The sequence below is a fragment of the Etheostoma spectabile genome, chromosome 23, assembly GCF_008692095.1.
Source record: "Etheostoma spectabile isolate EspeVRDwgs_2016 chromosome 23, UIUC_Espe_1.0, whole genome shotgun sequence".
Lineage (NCBI taxonomy): Eukaryota > Metazoa > Chordata > Actinopteri > Perciformes > Percidae > Etheostoma > Etheostoma spectabile.
The window spans coordinates 11,660,332-11,685,407 of NC_045755.1; the positions used below are offsets into that span (position 1 = coordinate 11,660,332).

General features: G+C 40.3%; 2 protein-coding genes across 6 annotated transcripts in view; one reads left to right on the top strand and one right to left on the bottom strand.

The window, feature by feature from the left end:
• Positions 1 to 25,017, top strand: lrtm2a (leucine-rich repeats and transmembrane domains 2a). The gene is made up of 7 exons (XM_032504809.1): positions 1 to 81; positions 6,297 to 6,489; positions 17,346 to 17,575; positions 18,221 to 18,346; positions 18,907 to 18,995; positions 19,842 to 19,999; positions 21,100 to 25,017. Exons 2-7 carry the CDS (start codon positions 6,411 to 6,413, stop codon positions 21,645 to 21,647), a joined length of 1,230 nt encoding a protein of 409 aa, XP_032360700.1. The 5' UTR covers positions 1 to 81; positions 6,297 to 6,410; the 3' UTR covers positions 21,648 to 25,017.
• The window catches only part of cacna2d4a (calcium channel, voltage-dependent, alpha 2/delta subunit 4a), an 82,414-nt gene that overhangs the window by 30,508 nt on the left and 26,830 nt on the right, over positions 1 to 25,076 (bottom strand). The window lies entirely within an intron of this gene.

A 25,076-nucleotide genomic window follows, 5' to 3' on the forward strand; every position in this document is an offset into this window, starting at 1 on the left:
TAATTTAAGGATATTTATGCTGAGGATGGCTCTTGTGAGAAAGCTATAAGGCTGGTGCAGTCTGAGATATTTGGTCAAAAGGTAAGTCTGTTTGTGGTGTAGTTCTCTTCTCATCACTCATACACCCAAACACACTTCATTTCAACGTAACTGCTGCTGATCAAATTTTACGACTTGGGTTAAAGATGTACTATGTCACACAAAGTAGAGTGCAGACAGGGACAGACTTGCCTTTTTTCAGCAAACTATTTTTTATTTTGATGGGGCCAAAGGTAAATGCTGTGAGGAAGTGGATGCTGAAAATGTCAGCCCTACCTTTTTTCCTGGATACACACAACATGCACATTCACTGGGATTTTTGGGCTGTGGTTCTGGAGCAAAGCTTGCAGAAATGGGCAATGGGAGAAGGTGAGAGCATCAGGGGTTTATTCACACACAAGTATGGGCATATTTCTTTCTGTTATTTATGTTTTACAGATACACATGAAAGAAGTACATATTAAAACAGGCGGCAGTATTCCATTTAAGACCATTTAAGAAATATTACGGTGTAAAGATACTTATGGCTCTGCAGGGCAAATGGTTTGGTCTAAACATACAGTATGATGGATGTTAGGGAACGGAATAGGACATTGCTATTTTTCATTCCACTTGATTTTAAGCCACTTGATTCTATAAGAAGTCTTATGGTAACTCTGGCTGCTGCTACCAAACCTCTTGAGGCATAATCTGTTGAAATCCAGCCTAGCTAAGGTTAAGATGCTGCAAATATTCTGTGATATTGTTTTAGCATATCACATGTACCACACATGTAGATATCTTTCTTTTTTTTTAAATGCATGAGGTATTCAAACATGGCAGCCCATGGATTCCAGTGAAAACTGCACACCCAGGTCCCGATTCCATGCCAAAGCTTTAAGTGTATTAAAGACTTTATCTAGCTCTGTCTTGCTGACTAAACGTGAATAAATAATATCTTTATACAGCCATTCCTACCATAAATTAGGCGTATTGTTTTATAGCCATTTATTTTGTAATGGTCATGTCACAATTAATATCTTGTCATTTGCCCCTTTTTAAGCATGCAGACAACTTTATAGACAAACTAATGTAGCTCAAAGAAATTACAGTTATTTGTATAGGTCTAATGTGAATAGACACAGTAATTGTTTTATTTGGCTGCCTTCAGTCTACTTGTTTCTTTAAACTACACAGTATCTTATGTAATCTTAATCAAGTTAAAACCCTTCATTGGTTCTATTTTATTGTATCCCGTTGATTCTCAGTCTGATGCCCACTGTGTAGTGTGCTACTTTTTTACCTGCTGTAAAACTTTGTAGGCTCTAGCCCTGTTTTTGACATGCCTATCATTTCTAGCAGACATGTGTTGATAGTCTGGGTGATAGTCTGAATGTGCTTAAACAAAAAACAAAACTCCAAAATACTGGATTTTTCTCAGGTTTATAATAATAAAATGTATGCAGCACATACTGTAATTTAAGAGTGTGGTATTAGACTAGAACACTGAATATGCACATTTACATGTTGGTAAACTAGTAATAATAATTATAATATACAATGTCACAGGTCACACTTTGTCATACACAGTAGATGTGCATGATGACATCAATATGTTATCATGCACATCTACTGTGTATGACAAAGTGTGACCTGCATGCTATGCATTAACATGTATACTTGAACTTAATGTGTGTGTTTATGGACACGTGCATACTCTTACAACATGTGTGTGTATGTACAATATGTGTCTGCATACCCATATGTATATGTAATTATATATCTGTACATATTTTGCTTGTCAACACGTGTTGTCAAGCAATTGGCATGTGCTTAGGTGTGTGTGTATGTGTGCGTGCGTGCGGGTAGAGCTGAAGGTCAATAATTGGACTGTGTGTTTACAGCTGTGATGTCACTCTTTCTGGGGCCACACACACACACACACACACACACACACACACACACACACACACACACACACACACACACACACACCTGCCTTTACACATGGATAGACGTCCTCTTGAGTGCAGGTGGATTTCAATTTGGTGGCAAATTGGACAGAATTCCAGCCAAGTTGATTAAAAACTATTAGTCAAGCCAAGTAGGCAGGTCACAAGAATGATGAAATACTCTGAAAAAGAGCTGAAGTGGGCACATTGAGCAAAGCTGTGCACGCATATGCAAATTCACACTCATACAGTAAAACCCAACGCAAAATACTAGTATTAGTTTAGCTACTTTAGATGACTGAGACACAAAATCAGCATATACAGTACCTACAGTAATCATATTTACATTCTTTTATTCACACTGTGATAGAGTGGGATGATCACGGTGGAGATGCTTACTGGAAATAGATTTGCAAGATCACAAAATATACATTTGTCAAGAATAAATAAAAAAGGGCCATTGCTGCTGAACCGTTCTTCATCTCACTTCCTCACTATCAACAATCCCTTCCTGCATCATAAACTTGTGGGACAAAACATCAGCAGACTAAGTTGACCAAACCCAGTTGGTGGTCTCTACTTGTTATCACTCCCCCCAGATGTGTGGTTACATTTTTGAGGAAATGCACGTCGGAGGCTCTGCACGAAGCCTCTGCAACCCCATGCGGCGTATAAATCCGGCTTATGTGCGGACAAGAAACAGTTAGTGGAATAAACAGAGTGAAAAAATAGGACGGAAAGAGGAGAGTAGAGAGAAGAGGAGCCCAGAGAAGGGGAGGAGGTGTTACTTGACTCCCCAACATGCAGGCCACTTTAGCACCCAAGTATTTACACGTGTGTGAATGTGTGCATGGGTGCATGTGTGGATTTTGGCTGCCCCTGTGTCCAGGTCGAATTGGTAAAAAAAGCTTTCTGAGAATAGCCTGACAGACAGGCTTACCTCTAGACCACCCGTTTACCGTGATGGAAACTGATGGGCGAACAGTAGCATGTGACTACAGAGGTGACCTTCTGAGACACCTCCAATACATCATTTAAGTGACAGTTCCAGCATGATTATGCGCATGAAATGTAGGCACATTTCATCATGTGCATAAATAATTTATATTTTTCTAATTTTTAACTGATAAAATGTTATTTCTGCCAATTTCTTTTCATCCACTCCCATTCATTTCCAAAATGGTTAAGAAAACAATAAGAAGCGAGCAATAAACATGTATTTGGCTATAGTACACCTGATATAAGCAACATAAATCCATGAATAATATGACAAATGGCCAATATGCACAACAAAGCAACATATACAGTCTTAAAGCTTAAGCAGGGATTAAAGATTGGTTTCACACAACTTGAAATTGCCACAGAAATATTTAGTTGAATGAACTACAAAAAAGGAAAAAAAGCATTCAACTCAACGTATAAAGAATGCTTTGTTTGATGTTCTGCAGTGTATCAAAAAAATGGAAATCAGTAAAAAGGGTAATTACAATGGAGCGGTCTGTTACTTTGTTAATTAATTTCTCCTATAGCATATATATGCACTATACTTTTACACTTTTAAAAAAAAACAGGTCTGTGGCGCTACCATTTTGATTGTTAAAATAAAATCACACCACCGAGCAAAGTGAAAAAGGAAAACATGTACAGCTAGAGAACAGAGAGGAATCTTCCCAAATTCCTTGAGTTCCCTTAATTTCTCATCTGTGCTTCAGAATTCATCAAATAAAGCTCATGTGCTCATTTAAAAAGAACAACATAAATTTCCCAGTAGAGCCTGGCTAATGTTACTTTAATCACATGCAGGAAATCCATCTGCCGAATATCCTCGGTACATGCTTCTGTTTCTTTGCCAAGGATAGGAAAGAGCCATAGAGGGAGAGATGGAATGAGAGAGGGGAAGGAGGGAAGGGAATAGTGAAAATTGACAGATGAAGGTCATAAAGAAAGTGAAAGGATAGAGATGAAGAGATGACGGAGAGGAGAAGAGGCATAATATGCAGAGGGAATATAAAGAAAGAAGGGAGAGAGCAAAGGGATTAGGCAAGAGCTTTATATTTTGTTCAGGGTTTGGCAGGTACTAATAGCAATGATGATAACACAAATAGCGCCACTGAGTGCACATACACAATCACACACACACCAAAACATTGCAGAGGTTGTGGAGGAGAATTTTAATGTCCTCTCTCTTCACCCATTGCATTTTTTTTACCTAACCATATTTCCTGCCTCGCCTAGATTTCCTTTGTATCCTGTCATTGCTGTCTTTTTTCTACACTTCTTTTCCTCATCATCACCCTCTCACTTATTTCACCTCTTCCCCATTTCCTTTTCTTCTCCTTTCCTCTCCTCCAGTTTCCACCAAAGCATGTACCAGTTGTAAATAACTCACTGACACTGAACAGATTGAGGAGTGTTACTTTTACAAGTGGCAGCAGCTACTGTCTGTCTGCTTGACCATATGCATAGAATGTTGAATTTACTGTATACTGTCTGTCTATCTTCATCTAAATCCATCTATCATGTTTTCCTCTTTATATTGTTCCTAACACATCTCCTTTAACCTCCAAATACTCTCAGTCTTTTTTGTTTAACATGCCTGTTTAAGGTGATGCAAGTGCTAATTTACATAATCTGTGCACACACATCCACAAATGAGTGTAAACACACGTACAAATGCACATTCACCACCACTCAACTTCATGGCAAACTGAGTAGTGCAGGAAAAAGCCTGCTTGTGTTTCAAAGTTTTCCCTACAAACTAACCCGCTAACCATGGAACAACAGCCTAATCTGATTAGTGCAATATTTCACACACTGCTGATTGGGTTTTGAAGATGGAAAATAGGAAAAAAAAAGATGCATGTCTCAGCAGCACTCCAGCACTTTCAAAATTACACTGATTGGCCCTTGGGGCGCGAGTCAATTGCGTACATCAGCCATGTTGTATTGTAGTTCCAACCAGCTTTCTCCCAGGGTAATTTCCCACTCGCAAACCTATTTTTACTGTAATGACTCAACAGTGACAAGAAGACTCATCTTTTTCAAAGCATGTGGGATCTGTTTCATTACACTGCTGTAATTGGACTGGGTCTTTTTTTTCTCAGCCTTTTTCTCAATAATAATAAAGGTCCATCTATCACAATGATAACAGCAAACTAATTGCAACAAATCATCCATCATGTACAGAAAACAAAATGACAACTAAAAACAGGGATAAAAATATTATAACCATACAACCAACTTTATTGTATGCAATAGTAAGACTTGCTTCTATTGCAATGCAATTTTCCATGACATTCCAGAGGAGTCGATCACATGCAATAGAACTGCTACAGAGCAGTCTTATTAAACTTGCGGTCCAATAGTTTGATGTGAACAGTTTTGAACAGTTAATTTTCTTTATTGGAAAAGTGTTCTGATTATTTTTTAACAGATTTGCTGAGGTGGATCATATAAATGACTTTAGAGATTTCAGAGCTAATATAATTTATGGAATCAGTTTGACACCGTCGTCTCCAACACATTTCAGGACCTAGATGTACTCTCGATGTGACATGATTCTTGCTGTTCACTCAGAATTCCCTTTAGGTTTATTATTGCTGTGTTACCTTTATTATTTAGCGAAGAGGTCAAAATAATAGCAGCGTTCCACTGTCTCCTGCCTTGCCCGAGGGTACTTTGGCAGTGTCACACAAACAAACAGATGCAATGTCTATTTTAGTTTATTAAATCTTTCTCTTCCTTTTTCACACTTTTTGTTCCCTCCATATGTCTCATTTATGAGTTAATGTCTTTTCCCTGCCTCTCTACCTTTCCCCTCTTCTCTCTTCCTCCCCTCTCTCCGCGTGTGTCACGCTCCCTTTGTTTTTCTGTGTGTCAGTCTCTGTGCCAGACAGTAGCAGTAGGGGGTCTGTCTGTGGGAAAGGCAAACTGATCGTGTAAATTGCCAAAGACACACACATTTATTATTTATGCCTATGAAATACCGGGGCGGGTGTTGGGGGGGGGAGTTGCTTGCAATGATTGCGCACATTCACTTACGCACACATACAGTACATGTACACACAAAAGGTAGAATAGGTGCAAACACGTGCATACGCACAGAAATAAATTTTTAATATATGCAGGGAAGCCTTCTGGCAAACACAGACACAGCAACTGCTGCTTTAGCCTTCTTGGCTGCTGGTGTATACGGGTGTGTGTATACATGTGTGCATGTGCACATTAGTTGGTGTAGTCCTGTGCAATAACAATATGATGTGATACTGCCTCATCCATCCGTCTGTCTGTCTGTCTGTCTCACTCATCTTTTTTCTCTCTCCTCAGGTGTTTTGGTGTAGCTTTCCGCAGTCGCCGCCCTAGTGGAGGCTGCAGGCATGGTGGCTTGACGCCCCCATAGCCCCGCCCCTCTGACAGAGGAAGGCTGCAGAGCTCTGTGTCATGCTCCCCCACACCCACCCCCCTGAGGGCATCGTCCTGCCCTCACCTAGCACTACCACCCACCACCTGGCCAGACCTGGTGAGTTGACAAAAGCAGATGAAAAAGATGAGCGAGTTAAGAAAAACAGTCAAGAAGAGAAGAAAAAAGTGTTCTGTTCCTACTCAACTCCAAGTTCCTGCTCTATTTTTTCCCATTTATTGTACTCCTAATCACACACAAAAGGAAAAACGCTGTCTGTTTCGACAGCTGCTAATGTTAACATGCCCACACGCACGCACACACACACACACACACACACACACACACACACACACACACACACACACACACACACACACACACACACACACACAGCGGGTGAGGGCTTTGAGCTGTCTTTGGCCACGTGCCAAGTCCTCCAGTGAAATGCCATATTACTGTATGTATTCATACAGCCAGCAGTCTGTGGAAACAAAACAACATGGGAAAAGAATGATGGGGAGAGACCTGCAGGTTATTTGTCACTCTTTTTATGCATTTTACCTTTTTTGCTTCCCATTCCTTTTTCCACCCTTCTCCTGTCCTCTCTTTTTTCCCCTCAAATTTTTCTGTTCTTGGTTGCCATCTTTTTCTTAAATATCTCACTTCCATACAGTATATATATGTGTATAAAAAGACATATACGTCTCTTCTTCCCTCTTCCTCTAATTTTCTGCCCACAGCCCTAATTTTTCTCCCCCCACAGTCTCTCTCTTTTATACCACTCAGTCAAAACAAAAATCCGTTGGAAGTCGGGTGGCATAGCAACAGCTATGACAGCTGCGTGTTATGGATTAGACAGTGGAGTGGATGGATCTTGCTCTCCGAGAGACTCCAGACACTTTCTCAGCTAATAGGCAAACATGAATTGAGCTCCTTTTTGCATTGTTTCTCTCTTTTGTCATACATCTGACAAAAACTTGACACAAAAAAAGGTGCACACATGCCACAATGTCTGTAGAAAATAAATGGCTTTATATTAAATAGAAAAGAGACTATAAAAATGGGGATCTTTGTCTTCCTGTTGGAGAGGTATTCCACAAACTTCTGTGTAACAGGGGAGACACTAAATAACAGGGCAACACTATCTGTCAGTCCCTCCACACACCCACACAGTACCTCTAAATTGTTAGATACACCTCCCTCTGGGCCGCCCGATCTCCCTCCATCTCCATCACCTCATACCTCTTCCTTTCTCTCTTCACCTATCCTCTACCTTTTCTTCATTCTTTCATCCACCTTTGCAGTAAATCCAGTTCAATATAACTGCATGATCAGTCTCGGTTTCCCTCTCAGTGTATTTCATTAGGTCTTCTCAACATACTGTAAATATAACATTAACAGTATTGCTAAAGCCTTTTAGGAAGAATCTAAAAGGTTATCCGTTAGTCATCGTTTTTTCCATGCAATTACGTTCTTTGCATTAAGGTAACACAATATTGCCAAAACAGTCTCTCTCACTCGCTCAATTCTTCCTTGACACAAAATGTGCATAATCAATGCGGCCAAGCATTTTCAAAACAGGTGTTTTCTCTGGCTCTCTCTTTTGTTTTTTCACTGTCTCTGTATTTTTCTCATAAAGCTTGGAAGCTCTCTGATCTCTGCTATTACTCTTTGAGGTCTTCACAGACTATTATACACTCACTCTCACGCACGCACGCGCGCGCGCACACACACACACGCACACACGCACACACACACGCGCACACACACACACGTCTCAAGTGACCGAAAGATAGGAGATCAAAGGGGTAAGGCATCCCATCAAATCAGAGCCAACAAATATGTCATTTTAACAGTTATTCCAATACAGAGAAGGACGGAGTTCAGATCATCAAGGCTCTTTCCTTTAAAGCTGTGTATATTTAGAAATAGAATTTGCCAGACAGAGGATACAAAAGATCAGTTTCCAATTAGTATTTTGGTGAGTGAAAACTTTTCAAATGTTGCAAAAATCAACATGGAAGCCTTAAGAGGGACAGAAAAAAGATCAACAAGAAAAATGAGTGTTGGCATTCTGTAGTGTCACCAGTGTTGGCAATATGTTCAATTAATGGCCATTAATCTATAATGAAAGGTTGTAACCTACATAAGAAAGAAAGTGTTATCACTTTTCTGAAAGGTGGTGGAGAAAGCTCAGTTCATGGGTGTTTTTGAGTTTTCAAAGCCAAATATAAAAATGTTGTGGCTTAAAGTAAAAAAAAGAAATTGTGCCGTATGATCAATATATGTATTTCCATCTCAGATTTTTGCATAATGTCTTTGTCACTGAAAGCATACATGTTAGTCAAGTGGTTTTATAATTGGTAGATGGTTTTATAATCAGGAAATATGTGCAAGTTCGCAGGAACGATTCTCATCTTAATTCAGGCTTTCTTCATTCATTCAATTTTCCAAAACAAAGGGAGAGAGATGGAATATAAAAACTGATACTTGAGATAATTTCTATGCCATCAATACTAACAATGTTTGACTTGCCAGGTTGTGAAAATAAAAAGTGGTACACAAACTGCAAAGAAAAGATTGAAAGTGCCATAATAACACAGAAAAAGAATAAAAGAGCTTTAAAAAAAAAGTGCAAAGTAGAGGGCAGAAAAAGAGTGACAGAAAGAGTGAGAAAGAGGAAGTGATAAGAAAGCTAGAAACAGTGGGGAAGGGAGAGGAACAGAGATATGAGATCAAAGAGGTGTAGTGAAAGAGAAAAAACAGTTTGGAAAATAAAGGATGAAGGAGGAGAGGCCATATGGTGCCTCCAGGCTTCCACGATACCAGCAAACTGTCTCATCTGACACAACACACATTTGCATGCAAGCAGGCATGAATTCATTCCTATTCACACATAAACACACACTGTAGCTTATCTGGTCCACTGTGCGTGCTTATGCACCTTGTTGCAGTCCCAAATTAAGCCGGCAGATTAATTGACCACATAATCAAAAGAGTGACAGAGAAAGTGACGGAGAGAGAGGGTGAAAGGACGGGAGGGTTTGGCTTTGAATGGATACGATGACTGAGGTTAAAACATTTGGTTTGTAATGAAGCCATAATGTCGCGATTGAGGTTGTAGCATAATGCAGCTGTAATACAGGGCTGTGACTAAAGGAGCAGCATACGGTTTGGAACAGAGCCACAGTAGAGCTATACAGTCAAAACTAACTTTCTGTCTGCCTGCAGCAGCAGCTAATCTGGCTGTTAAATTGATTGGACACATTACTTGTCCAAGCTAGTTTGATTTGAACTTTTTAAAGACATTGGTCAGCTGTGAGAAGGTATCAACAAACCAAATTCATTACTGGGTGGTTAGTAGCTGCTGGCCCTTTTCAACCCTGCTTGGGTGATGGGTTTGGCATGAAGCTATAGCAGTGTGACAGTGTGTGTGTGTGTGTGTGTGTGTGTGTGTGTGTGTGTGTGTGTGTGTGTGTGTGTGTGTGTGTGTGTGTGTGTGTGTGTGTGTGTGTGGTGTGTGTGTGTGTGTGTGTGTGACATTATTCTTGGAGTGGAGCCTGATCCCTTATTGTTACATGAGACGTACTTATAGAAACTGGAATGACAGCTTGTTAGCAAACAATCCAAAGCATCTGGCAAATTCAAGTATGTAATTAAGAGCCATTTTAATATACTTAGAAAGTTATTTTGAGACTCAGGAATCACATTTACTCACAAGGAGTAAACTTTAAAACAACAAGGTTTCAAGTTGAAGGGGCAACTTGAATTCTACTCTTTAATTTTCTACTACAAACATGTATTCTTGTCCTCTCTCCTACAGTGGTTTTATAACATTGATCTTTCTAGGAATAAGAAATATTATCCTCTAATAAGGTACTGTGGCTTTGACCCCTGACCTCCTTAGTGGCAGTAGCTTGTAATGTTTGTCATTTAGGAATTAAGGTATAGTTTATTGTTGCTGTGACATTACATCAGCTTGGCTTCTAGTGTAGGAATTAGGAGATTGCTTCAGCTAGGGTGTCCTTGAACTAGTTCCCAGCTGGGCACAATGCCTACAGAAACCTGCATGCACATTATTATTTATTTTCCCTTCTCTTCTGATCACAGTACAGTTTGGTGCAGGTACAACAGGAATGTGCCATATGAAACACACAAATACATAGTATTGGCCCACTTTCAAAGGACATGGATGGGATAAATCTGGATCATCCTCTGCACCACAAACAGTTTAGCACTTGTCAAGTAATACCAAAATAATGCTATTCAATTGTATTTATAGTGTCAAATCATAACAGAAGTTATTTCAGAACACTTTAAAGATAGAGTAGGTCTAGACCACACTCTATAATTTATCTAGTCCCAGCATGCCCCCCAAGAGCAAGCATTTGAGGCGACAGTGGCAAGAAAAGGGCCCATTTCTGAGGAGAAACAGTACTTTACTTACCAAGCAATCATAGAAAATGGCGGATAATGGTCCCAAATAATATAGCCATTAGAGATATGTTCGATTTGTCTTTGTGAACACTCCACACGCCTATGAAAAGGGCATCCAATTAGCATGATAAGAGATCTCACGTAGTATACAATCAAGTAAAATATTAGAATTTGAGCTACTATTTCTATCTGTCTGTCTGTCTGTCTGTCTGTTTGTTTGTCTGTCTGTCTAGGTATCTATCAGCAAACAAATAACCGACTAAAAACTCACGAAACAATGACAATAAAACCACAACATGACAACTATCTCTAACAATATTGTGTGTGTATGTGCATGCTCGCTTTGTATCAATACCATCTGTCTATCCATCCCTTCTCAGGAACAAGTGGGCATACATTACGACTTGTCACACATCCAAGGCAGAATCTATTCTATTCTAGTCACACTGATGCGGATGTGACAAATCAGAAGCCAAGCATCCTTTATTTTCTGTCCAAATTCTGAATGTAGTCAGCCTTGGACTGAGGCCCAGTTGAGTGGTCAGTAGAAAGCAATGCCACATCCATCAAATAGATGGTGTGGCAGTGAAATATGTAGACGTGGATTTGCTGAAACTGGCCTCAAAGTATGCTATACTGATAATATCTCCCCTTCTTTGTCTTTCCTGTCACTCCTGCTAATTAATAGGCACTATCACAAAAACAATGTCAATGCATGTCACACTCTCCCATGGGCCATTCTTTTGTGTGTGTGTGCGTGTCACAACAAATTGATACAGATAGCATGAATTAGATAGGCAGATCAGCCTACATTTTACCCACTCACCCTCCAAGTCAAAATAATGATTCTGTCTTACCGATGCAGAATTCATCCCAGAAGAAATAGACAAGGGAAGGCAAAGAGATATAGTAGGTGGGAGAGAAACGGAGGATGAGAGAGGGACAAGAGTAAACAAAAAGGGGAGAAAGACAGAAATAAAGAGAAACACTGGAAGTAAACCATAGGCCATAGGGGGTAATAAATAAAGTATAAAAAACAAGATTTTGGAGGACTAATACAAACTCTCCTCTTCACACTGTCAGCAGGAGTACAGCCTAAATCCTTCCACCCTGTTCCTGCTTATCCTCAACTTATGTATGCATGTGTCAGTGAATGGTGTGTGTGTGTGTGTGTGTGTGTGTGTGTGTGTGTGTGTGTGTGTGTGACTATGACTTCCTGTGTGTGAGTAAGTATTTAAGTGCCCAAGAGTCAGGCAGAAAGGTTTTGTGCGCAAAAGAAAAAAATAATGTGGGTTAAATGATGAACCACAAAATTCTCCCTCCTTATGTCTCCTCTTTTTGTTTTACCAACGTCTATAGCACTCGGTTGCTATGGTAACACAGCATTACCATGTCAATGTTGAAATAATACGGTGACACAGCTGGGACCTTGATATTATACAATATGTGTACGAGTGTATTCTTTTATATATTTTTCTAAGCCTTACACAGAAAAGCCATGCATAGAGTTAGATGGTAGACAGTATAGTGTATAAAGAGATCCACACATACATGAAAAATGTGAGGCGAGCACACGCACACTTTGTAACCACACACTGGCTGGCTATTTTCCATCTGCTAACTAAATGAGGACTCAGGTTACGGTGGAGATCAGACATGTAACAGCCTCTGACAAATTACACAGACACTGTTGCTGTAGAAAGACAGGATACACAGTGTGTAGAGATATTACAGATGGTAGGTTACACATCCGATATGACGAATAATAATATTTAAGATACTTCTCTGTTAGGTGAAGGCATTATCACATATCCATCATGCCTGTTATGACTGCTGACACAAATATCTTCAAAGTTTTAGATCATCCCTTTAAAAAAACCTGGATCCTTGCAGCCAAAATTTACGTGTGACTACCATGCATACAAAATAATAAAATGTTGTCAACAATATGCCCCCATTATTGGTCCTACTGAAGGCACTAGTTGATTTGAGGAAGACCAATCAGTGTACAGTTGATACACATTGGCCTATTTTTATCATGCTTTATCGTATTGAAAACATTTTGAATGATACTGGCCCTAATATTCCAACTGAGGAGATTCAGGGTTGTTAACTACATGCAGGTGAAGGCATACTGTAATGTTGTATCAGGTAATGTAGCTTATATTGGGAGTCACAGGAGTTAAAGCTAAACTCCTTAAGTGAGACTCCTGCCCAGAGGACCATGTAAAACCTAAAGAGCTAGAGTAAGAAATACAGGCACTCTGTTGCATGGAGGGCAGCTGGTTGTTACAGAAATAAGATAGCAGCGAGTCAATGGAAAACAGCTTGGCCCCTAGGTAACATGCAACTGGGCTCAGTAACAAAGGTGCCTGCGGTGATGACATCATAGCTGGATCCAGTGTCACCCAGGGGCCCCTGGATATAAACTTACAAACAGCTGAGGCCCCAGAGTTATCAAACAGTGTTGCCTAGGAGACACTGTCAAACATCCCCACATTTACAGGAGTCATGTGACTCTTCATATGCTTATGAAGGTGACAAACACAAAAAAATAAATGGCAGTAGAAAAAAGATGTGTGTAGATGTGTGTGTGTGTGTGTGTGTGTGTGTGTGTGTGTGTGTGTGTGTGTGTGTGTGTGTGCGTGTGTGTGTGTGTGTTTGTGTGTGTCTGTGTGTCTGTGTGTGTGTGTGTGTGTGTGTACCACCATCCTGCAACTTTGTACAGATAGAGAAACTAAATAGGCAGAAAGTACAACATGACACCCAAGTGAATGCACACAGCATGACACTCATTCATACACATGAACTTGCAAACATACACTTACAGACAATTATTATCCCAATTCAAACATTACCTACAACCTGTGTTATTTGAACCCTTTCACAACTTCAAACACAATCGTGCACACACTATAGATGGGTGTGCCAGCTACCATGCCAACTAAAAGAAAGTTGACAACTACTTGGGGGTGTTGGGAGTCTACTGGGTAATACTGCTCTTAAGAGTTACCTCAGAAGTCTTCAATCAAACAGGAACATGGTGTTGCATTTTAATGTCGTGTCTCAGTTTGTTTCCCATTGCTGAAAGCATTGCCAGCCTACATTTGCCCTAAATGTCAGCACTTTTACGGTATGTGTTTGGGAATTCTTATAAAAGATTCAGTCTTAAGTCTGTTCGTACTGAATTAAACTGCACAGAACCACTTAAGACTTATTTGGACTGAACCTCCCAATCTTTCTCTGACTGTGGCTGAATGTTTTCCTTCTGGTTTGGCTGCGTGGAGCGCAGCAACAGAGAGGATTTGGAGCAGCTAAAATAAGCCAAAACAACAACAACTACCTCCTCCATGAGTGTGGTTAAAACCCCCCATAAATGTTGGAAGATAGGCTCCAGCACTGAGGAAGGGTGGGAGGGGGTGAGGGGGAGTTATAATGTACAGTAAAAAAAAAAAAGGAGAGGAGAGGTTGTGGTGAGGAGGAATGAATGAAAGAGTAAAAAGAATAACTTATATATAATATGAAATGATATGAGGGAGAAGCAGCAAAGTATACAGAGTTCCTCTCTCTTCCCGGCTCTCTTTCACTCTCGCTCTCAGTTATATAACAGTACTTCTACCTCTGAACTACATTGTCCTTACAAATCATCCGCACTACTGTATCTTTTCAAACCTGTTCTAGGAAATTCACAGCCACTGTGCAGCAAAATCCTTCTAGATTCCTACTGAGCTGCCGCAGTGAAGATTGGCCCTCTGAAGCATTTCCACCACAAAGTACAATGGCACAGGACACTTCAGGATATTTCAAAATCTGTTCCATCCAATCCATTTATGAAGTGACGTTAATTTTCCCAGAGATTAGGATTATACTGCCGGATGGAGCAGAGAGGATAACACATACAGGAACAGGAAGGGAGAAGTGACACACTGATCTATCTTACAAGGCCACAGTCTTTACTTTCTGACCCTTTCTGGTTTGGAATGTAAAACGGGGCAGTGTCCTGGTTATGGGAGGTCGTGTTCTGTGTCAACTGCCAGGTAAAAGCTGTCTGATAAAAGACGCTATTTCTAGATCATTGTCAATGTGTTTTCACACAACTGTACAATGTGTTATGCAATACCATTTCTAATCTCCATGAAACCTTTCAAGTAACAAAGATTATTGAGATAAATATAATCAAACTAAGCTCTGAATTGTGACGTTTTGTGTTTGCACATTTGCTGTTAAAAAAAAAGATGGACATCATTACCTTGAGGAGTTGAGATGCAAGTGAAAGATAAAATTGAACTGTGTGTTCCAATTATTTGTTTTACATCTAAATCCCAGTTGTAAAGAAATGCTGCTTTTGCAATTCTCACTGTACTTTCATTTGCATTGATTTTAACTCAGAGATCACATGACATAATTAAAGCAGTTGTTATACAATTTGGGAGATGCACCTATTCATTTAGAAGTTAGTTCAGTTAGTTGAGAAGATTGATGCAACTCACCTGTATGGACAATAAACATCAAGCTACAGCCAACAGCCAGTTAGCTTAGCTTAGCATAAAGACTGAAAACAGGGAGAAACAGCTAGCCTGGCTCTGTCAAGAGGTAAAAAAAAACAACTAAACCAAACAGCACTCTTTAAGCGCACTTGTTTAAACATTTTAGCATGTTTCTTTAATCCGTACAAAAATCTAAGTGTGAAAACCACATGAGGCTTTAGGGGAGTTATGTGTTGAACTTCCTGGAGTCTGACATCCCCCGTGTGCTCGTCAGTTTCTCCATGCCTCCAGTCTTTACGCTAAGCTAAGCTAAGCTAAGCGGCTGCTGAGTATATTTCCCAAAGGTATTTCCCAAAATGTCAAACTGTCCCTTCAACAATATTTTGATGAGCTTAAAGAGGTGATAAAAATTCAACTACTACATCATTTTCTCAAATCATTCAGCATTACTCATCATTTATGATTAATTAAGTTCACTGTCTGTTCTCACTTGAAGTCTATTTATGACCAGTTTAAAGGGAATAAAAATGATTTTAATGGGATGTTTAAAGCATCCTCTCTTTCTCATTGCACCATTACTAGTCTCATATTTTATTAGTAGTAAGATAAGAGACCAAAGGAAAAGCCTTACTTTAGAAGAATGAAACGACTTTCATGATGCAATCACTCATATCGTCGGATTTTTACGACAATTTTAACATATCAGAATGTGGAGTGACCAGTAAAGGGCTATTTCACAGAGTTTCATCATTCTTAGAGTCAGACGGCCAATGTGGTGAAAAGGAGTGAAAAGAAAGAGAGAGAGAAAACGAGAAAGAGAGCAAATTTAGAGAAAAAACAGATGGACTAACGGAGAGAGAAAATACAACATGGAGCGGGTGACACATAGTGTGACAAAAGGCAATGGCACGCTGAGAAATTGATGCTAATAATATGCAGATGATGCAAGTGATGAAATCTGCTGTTGAAGCAAACTGTCTTGTCAGGAAGTAAGAAAGTGCTGTGTCTAGAGTTTAGACAGAGTAGTTTTCTTAATATCACGCTTTGTTGGTGCTTAACACACACACACACACACACGCACGCACGCACACACAAGCATATGCCCACGCATACACAGAGAGATAAAGCATAAGTCGTGCTGATAAGCCATTGGACGGAAACAAAGTCATTCACTGTAACGAGACACTGAGGGAATACAGGGCAGTGCCGAGAGACTTGAAGTGAAAGAGAATGAGAAAGATAGAGAGTAAAGTGGGCGAGAGAGAATTACAGAGTGAAAAGAGAAACAGACGGATGCAAATACAGACAGACAGACAGACAGACAGACAGACAGACAGACAGGGAAAGAAATGAATATGAAAAGAAATTAATGAACGGCCTGAACTGATGCAAAACTAGACATAAAGGGAGCAAAAAAACAACAACACAAAAACTAGAAAGCGAATGATAAAGGAACAGTGAGAAAGAAAGAGACGGTATGATAGTGAAATGACTACAGTCTGAACACACAATAAGTCAAAAACAAATTAAAACAGAAGGGATTTTACTCACGAGTGTCACTCACACTGCTGTGAGATGCAATTAACACACACACAGAAAGACAAATAAAAAGACAAAACCAGACACACTCAAAAATACAAACATGAAACAAACAAAGTAGAGCTTGTTTTTTAAAGCGATGTCTTTGTGAATAGACTGCTGCCTTGGACATACTAACCAGAATAGGCTTGAGACAAAATTACCTTCTTTTTTTTAAAAATAATTAGACAAATTAGACAAATATGTAGAACTAATCTCTTTTTTGCATGTGTGTAGACAACTGTAATAGCTTCTGTAAAAGCTATAGTCCTGGTTTCTAACAATCATTTCCACTTTAATCCACTCACGCCATCCTTCAATTCATTCCTTTTTATGGGTCCGCTTATTTATTTACTTTCTCTGCAGTCCTCTGTACACATCCTCCTGATTGGTTTCCACAATGAAAAGATAATTCACTGAAACAATAACAATGTTTGTTTTCTCTTATTTGTCTTTTTTCTTGTCTTCAAGTCTTCATCTGTGTCCTCTGCCTCATGGCGACGCTGCTACCCGCAGCCTCTGCCTGCCCGCCTCCCTGTCTCTGCGACTCCGACAGCCTGGTGGTGGACTGCGGGGGCCGGGGTCTCTCCTCTCTGCCGCCCCTTCACCTCCTGCCTCCATGGAGCCGCTCTCTCCTGCTAGCCAACAACAAGTTTTCCTCGCTGGGAGCCTCTGCCTTCGCTAACCTCTCCTCTCTGGAGGTTTGCAGCCATTTTTCTTTTTTTTTATTGTTGTCAGTGGAATTTTTCTTCTCCAAGAAGTTGAACATCTTGTATTGTTGTTTACTATGCCATGTGCAGTGTTTTCACCAGGACAATAAGTGATCTTTTTTTTTTCTTTTTCAAGGGTTTGGCAGGGAAAGTCATTATTAGAAATATTGGAATTTTGGAAATATTGGAAAATTTAATAACGAAAAATGATGGATTGTTAAAAAAAAGGCTGGGTAACTGCTGCTCATAAGTCACAGCCGCTGGCTGCTGTTTATTCCCAATCTTAAATACTGTTATGGTTTGTTATTCAGCACATCAGATACAAATCAGATACTGTTAATGCTTAATGTACAACTCCATAATTAGGTGAACTGAAAAACAATTTACTTCCACACTGCTGAGCTATCTGCTGTAAAGAGTGGGTTTTCCATTCTGACGGATTGTTACATTGGTCATCTAGCGTATGGAGATTTTTACACGTATCCTAAAACAGCACTTGATGTGAGTGCCAGTTTAAGGTTTAATATAAAATGTAATTTTCATGTCAAAGTCATTTTCAATAAGTGCATCAGACATGTGGCGTGTTAAATGCAAAGGTGTATATGTAAGTGAAATTGTATTTTTTGTGTATTCTAGGAGCTGGACCTCTCTAACAACTACCTGGATAATTTACCAGCTGGATTATTCAGAGACATGTCCAACCTGACAAGACTGACTCTGCACAACAACTCACTAACTGTAATGGACAGAGACCTCTTTCAGGTAGGCACTGTAGATTACATAACACCATATATAATACATCTCACTGACACGACAAGAAAATGCCTTATTCATACTGAGAATAATACAGAACATTGCGCTAAATTGTATACAGTCATGCACAGTGTGAGATATAGCACCAAATTATTCAATCCACCAAAACACTCCAGCATGTGAATGAAGAGAGAAGTTGCTATCACTACTAAAACATTGTTTCAACTCCTGGGCGAGGCTCGACAGGCTCCGTTTAGGAGGAGCGCCAACCTAAGCAGATATACATGACTGGGATCCTGTCCAGGTAGTAAATTAGTAATAAACTGTTTGCTCAACACTTTCATCCACTTTTATCTGAACCAAAGCAGTCTGCAGGGTAAGCTTGTGTCACGACTTCACTTGGGATCTGAAATGTAACAAGATTAGCCCATCAAGGGATGAGCTGTGCCCTTTGGAAATAGTGAAAGAAGCTAATAATTTTATTTATGAGTTTGGGGGAAAGTGCACACTTAATACCATAGTGTATGAGCAAAGATGACTAAACAGAGCTTGTTTTGATGTTTCTACAGGGTTTGGGGGGTCTTCAGAGTCTGGATTTATCCCTGAATGGCCTGTCATCTGTTCCTCTGGGACTACTGGATGAGCTGCAGAGCCTCAGGTAGAAACCAACACCTAAAAACAATTAATCTGCTATTACAGATCCCCAGAGTAACACTAGTGTTAGATCACATTGTTAACATTATGAACACTATTACCATCCACCAACATTTCAAAGGTCTGTGCTTTACTTCAAACAAACGTTTTAATGTAATGAAATACTTCTTATGTGAGTAATTACAACTTGCACATCATAACACAATATACAATTACAATTGAATTCAACATAAGATAAGTAGTGCCCAGTAGTGGTTGTACACTGAGGGCCCTATCTTGCACCCGACACAGCGGGCACAAAGCCCGATACGTCAATTTCCTACCCACGTCATTTGAATAGCAAATGCACCTGCGCCCATGGTCGTGCTAGTCTTACAGGGAGATGTGTTCAGTTGAATTCTTGGCGTGCTTGTTACATATATACACACACACACACACACACACACACACACACACACACAGAAGATCGGCATCACACAAACATGCAAAATATTACAAATAAAAATATTTTGGTACAAATCTGCCATCATATTAACAATGCACCAAGGTATAAACGCGCTTTGCTTTTAAAGGGAATGGGAGACATTCTGATTGGTTGTTGCATGTTACGCCCATACACACACATACACGTACAGCCCTTTTGAACCACGGACCATTTTTTCTGCCTTCAAATTAGCAAATTTGTATTCGGACATGCTTCAAACGCAGCTGCGCCAGGCGCTCACGCCGTGCACTTAGATTGTTAAAATAGGGCCTTCAATGTATTAGCTGCCTGCTTTTAAAATCAGTGCCACAACGGTAAAGTTGTCATGAGTTAATAGAGTAAATGAGTGTTATTCTTATTTCATAGGTGGCTGTCTCTAGCGGGAAACAGGCTTCATGGTTTGGAGAGGGCAGCGTTTGAGCCGCTTGCCAACCTACGACACTTGGAACTGGGACACAACCCATGGGAATGTGACTGCAACCTCCGCGATTTTAAACACTGGATGGAGTGGCTGCTGTACAGAGGTAGATGTTTGATTTATGTTACAGAAGTCGGATTTCAATTAGGGGATATGACATGTGTACTGTGTGTGTTACCCACGTGTCTCTGCAGGCTGTTAATACAGCAGATAACCCACAGCTGCTCTCTGCTCTCTATTCATGTGTAAAAATCTACATTCACCTCAGCGCCTCGGGCCTCAGCTGCCCCGCTAATGAAGCATCTCTTCTCTTTTCTGCTCCATTCTTCTCTTTGCTTCATTTTACTCTCTTCTGCTTTGCCGGGCCCTACTCTCCTGCTCAGCTTCAGTACAAGTCAGACAAAAACTGACACACGGCGGACATGATCATTTAATAATCACCAGAGCGGCAGAGAAGAATTACAAGGAGGCATTTCGTTGTTAAACATGAAAGCATGTCAGTAGCTGTTAAAAGGGTAGATATTGCACAATATGTTGCAGAAAGTAAGACAAAGCACCGAACAAGTGTGAAATGTTTCGGTGACAGCAGTCTGTGTTGACTTCTATCTCCTGCAAACCACTTCAAGTACACACGCCTGGGATGTCTGGAGAGATTTGGAGAGCGAGCTCTGTTTGCAGAGGAGATTCTTTTGTCGCATGCTGAGATAAAAGCATCTGGCTAAATACCACTTGCTCGTTCTTTCTGTTTTCCTCCGCCTTTATCTTATGGTTTCTGTTGCTTTACGTATCTGACGGCGAGGGTGACTATCAATAGCTTTCTAACACTCAATCTGGAGGCAAATACTATGTGGAGACAAATGCAGCACGTGATGATAACAAAGTAGATCCCCCACCCTCCTGCCGCCTGTGGGAATTAGTGAGTCAGATATTTTTTTCTTCCACACAGAGCTCTGCTAAAGCTAGGCATGTCATCTCATGAATTATAGAAGCGCTTATTTGAGGCTATCTCCAACTTAGTGTAGAGGGCACCGCAAACTCTGTGTGTGTGTTAAGTGATGTATGACTCATCCTAGTGTTTGCACAACCACCCCACTCTCTATCTTTTCCCCTCTCTCAGTTAATTGGTAGTGCTTTACAGGCACAAGACATTTTATGAATGACCTATCCCTGTCCTACTGTCTCTGCACCTCTTTCGCTCTCCTTCAGGGGGGAAGGTGGACGCGGTGGAGTGCACGCTACCAAAGGATCTGCGTGGGCGAGACATTCGTGGCGTTCCGGTGGAAATGTTCAACTACTGCCTCCAACTTGAAGATGAGAATGGGGGTGGAGGTGAGGGTTCCCGTTCTGGACAAGGAGGCGTTCCTCCGTGCAGCAGAAACGCTCTTAACCCCAGTGGGGCAACCCCAATTTCTGACAACAGCAACACTGGTCATGACTCCTCTCCAAACACGGGAGGTGGAGGAGGAGGAGGAGGAGGAGGTGGCGGGGGCGGAGAGGCATCTCCGGATTGTGTCCGTGCCCGTTACCGACCTGTGAGCGTGCGCCGCGCCATCGGCACAGTTGTGATTGCTGGCGTGGTGTGCGGCATTGTTTGCATCATGATGGTTGCAGCCGCGTGTTACGGCTGCATCTACGCCTCGCTGATGGCCAAGTATCAGAGAGAGCTGAAGAAGAGGCAGCCGCTGATGGGAGATGGAGACGGAGATGCAGATGGGGAGGATAGGGAAGAGAAACAGATCTCATCTGTGGCCTAGAGGAGTGATGGGATGGGGGGGGGGGGCTGTTGCCATGTCAAAGGGTAAAGGTTGGAAGGGGTGAAAATCAAAAAGGGCTCGAAGAGGAGAGAGATGGAAGAGCTTGTTTTATGCACACAGTTCAGTTATGGTATCTCTCCCTTTGATTCTCAAACTGACACCTTTCTCCCACTTTGTTTTCCTTTCTTTGCCCCATTTCTATTTTTAACCTTCTTCCTCTGTCCCACTCTCTAACACCTCGCATACATACACCTTATCTGTTCCTTGATTCTCTCTCACATTTGGAGCCATTCTAACTGCTGTATTTGTTACAAATTATCCCTCCAAATCGCCTTTCACCACTTACAACACTGCAGGTCTTGGCTGCTGCTGAATTCCTTATTAAATTAGCTGAGAGAAAAATGAGTTGGTACTCTCTCCAGTATGAAACATATCATAAGCTGTTACAAGACACTCCTGGTGTATGTTGGTCATTGTTAGTAAAACTGGATCAAATTTTCAGGGATTTACAATATGGTGTTGATTGGACCAATATTCACAGCTGTAGTATTAGCTCTAGTGTGGTTTGCATCTTTCTCCTCCTCATCCTCTCCAATGCCAGTAGTTCCTCCAAAAACCAGGACTCCAACCCAGATCCCTTGACCCTCATCTGGCCTAGTGTTCCTCTGACGTTCCCTTGGACCTCCAAGTCCCAAAGAAACTACCAGTGTTGGAAATCTTGGGGTAATTAGGGAAGCTTAATGGATAAACACAAAGAGATGTCATTTATGTAGTCAACACCTCTCTAGCACTTTGTTGCAGAGAGAATACTGGGCATACATACAAATTATATGTTAATCGAGTCTCGTGTCTCCTGAGACTTGTTAGGGATGTTTCATACGGAACAGGAAACCATTTGGATTGACAAAATGATCATTCATGGAAGGCTAGAACTTTCAAACACATCTGTTTCTTTCTGGATCTTCTCTGGACCAATAACATCCTCCAGGTGTCATAGACTGGAGCTGTGCATAAGATTCAATCATTTCAAAGTGTAACAAACCATTTTAACTGCAATTAACTTGGAGTACTTGCTTACTTGATGCTTGTTAAATTATTATGATCAGTATCTGAACAGATGAAAAGCCTCTTGCTGTATAATGGCGGACAAACTATTTTTCTGGTATACCTTGGACTACGCTTCTAGGCTGGTTCAGAAAAATCTGAAAATGGTTTTAATGAAGATATTGGGAATTAAAGGACCACTGACTTTGCTTGACAAGATTTATCCTTTTGTTCAGCTCATTTTCAGACTGATTTCACCCCTCAGAGGTGAATGTTTGCTACTATGGCATGGAAGCACTATCTCAGAGAACCCTGTATTCTGGCAAGGACTACAACATGTCATCTAAGGACTACAATATTCAGACTCCTGCACTTTATTTCCCTAATCAGATTCCCTTCCCCATCCCTCTCGTTCCTCCCTTCCCCCTCTTTCTTTTAAAAATGAACGATTTGCCCAGAAGCATTATAACGAATAAAGGATTAAACAAAAAGACGCTGCTATTCCCCCCCTCCCCGTCCTTTTATCTCTACATCCATCTTTCCATCCAGTTCTATTTATGGAAAGTATTTTACACTTCCTTAAAGACAACCCGCCTCCTTTCTTTCCTTTTTGTCCATCCCTTCTCCCGTATTGTTGCCTGTATGTTTTTCCTCAAAGGTCAGCAATATGCAGTGGAAGGTGTCTCATCTTAGCATTAACATTCTGTCATCGCCAAAGAGTCGTTCTGTTATAAACTTAGTAATCATCACTTATTCAAGAGGAATCTGTTTGCCACTGTTTCTCAGTGCATTAACAAAAAGGGTTAGTGTGTTTGCTTTACATGGCGTTTTCAAAAGTACCCTTATTCACACCCTAAAATATGTACGTACATTTTCACATTTTATGGATAGCAGAGTAGGACTGTTGTGTCTGCAGTAAAATTATCTCAAAAAGCTTTCATTGCATATTGCTCCCCTACAGTAGAACTATCGTTCACCCTTGATTTTTAATTGGCTGGATATAAACCTATATTAATAGTGTGTTATCTTATACCTGGGTTATGATGCTGATAAATATTATTATATTAGTCTCTAATACGGTGTGTTGGCCCAGCGATCCCCACCAAATGTTTTATGACGTAACTGTTCATGGTTTTCTGTATCAATTCATTATGTATGTCTTTTGTTGTGTAAATGACTTATGTTTTTGGTTTTGATATCTCTGTAATGTTTGTTTATTTGTCGTGTTCATTTATTTGAGTTCAGTAGTTGATAAAGTTTCTGCAAGAGGCATAGAAAGAGTTTGGCCATTGAGAGTATACAGCCTACAGCCATGTTGGCTACAGGTAATCTTATGGTTTTACTGTTTTTTTATTTAGTGCTTTATGACCAACTTTGTCTCAGACGAATACATTTTTATTATGCAACTTATTTGATATAACAAACAGCATTAGTATCTATGGAGAAACATGCTGGCAGATATACCAGATGTTGGGTTCCAACCCTTGTTAATTGGTTAGTTTTATAATATCCAAACATCTGTGGTTAGGTTGTTAAGATACAGTATGTCCACTAAACAATGTGGGAATTGTTATTAAAAGGTTATGGTCCTGGTTATATAATAACAATTTTAAGGCTTAGGCCTTTTATGAGATAGGACAACAGATCAGATCAAAAACACACTCTAATCCAGCACCTTGACCTCCCCACCCCCCCCCCTTACATGAATATATAAACATTACACCCCTCTTTGCATCAGCAATGAGATCCTAGAATAGTTGCATAAAAAAAAATAATATTTTTTGTAGACTGAGCTGGTCTTGAGTCAAAAGGCACAAAAACCTGGAGAATTATTTGATCCTGCATGCAAATTAAGTCTGAACAAACTTAAGCATCAATGGACACCTCAATGATGACTGATAATTTGCATATTCAGGAAAATGTAGCGAAATTATGTTTTAAAAGGGATTTAAATGACAAGTGTAAATATAGCCATGAATTTACAGGGACTCTGGGGCAGTAACTTTAAGAAAAATAAAGCAATGGCTAAACTCTGTCTATAAATCTAGAAACGTTGTCCTCTCACCTCCTGGTCTGCAGGTCTTGTGTTGTTGGTAGCTAAGTATCTTAGCTAGCTGATACCTGTTCCTATTGCCTGTGTGTGTAAAGAATAATACATTCTAGTTTGTTATGTAAAACTGCAGCAGCCAAGATGACTGAGGGCTTCAAAGACTAAACTGCCCGGAAATGTATGGCGTGTTGTGTTCTTATGATGATTGTGATTATGACAATGATGATGAAGCATTTCCTGGTCAATATGCATTGATTTAAATAAAAACATATCACAAATTTATATCCAGACCACTGATAAGCTTTGACAGACTACGTACATCTACTAATTATCAA

Bases quoted from the DNA above. Each gene is read 5' to 3' on its own strand.
- lrtm2a (XM_032504809.1), top strand. From the start codon at position 6,411: ATGCTCCCCCACACCCACCCCCCTGAGGGCATCGTCCTGCCCTCACCT. The intron at 18,347-18,906 runs GTAGGCACTGTA...ATGTTTCTACAG, and splicing joins TGGACAGAGACCTCTTTCAG to GGTTTGGGGGGTCTTCAGAG. The intron at 20,000-21,099 runs GTAGATGTTTGA...GCTCTCCTTCAG, and splicing joins GGAGTGGCTGCTGTACAGAG to GGGGGAAGGTGGACGCGGTG.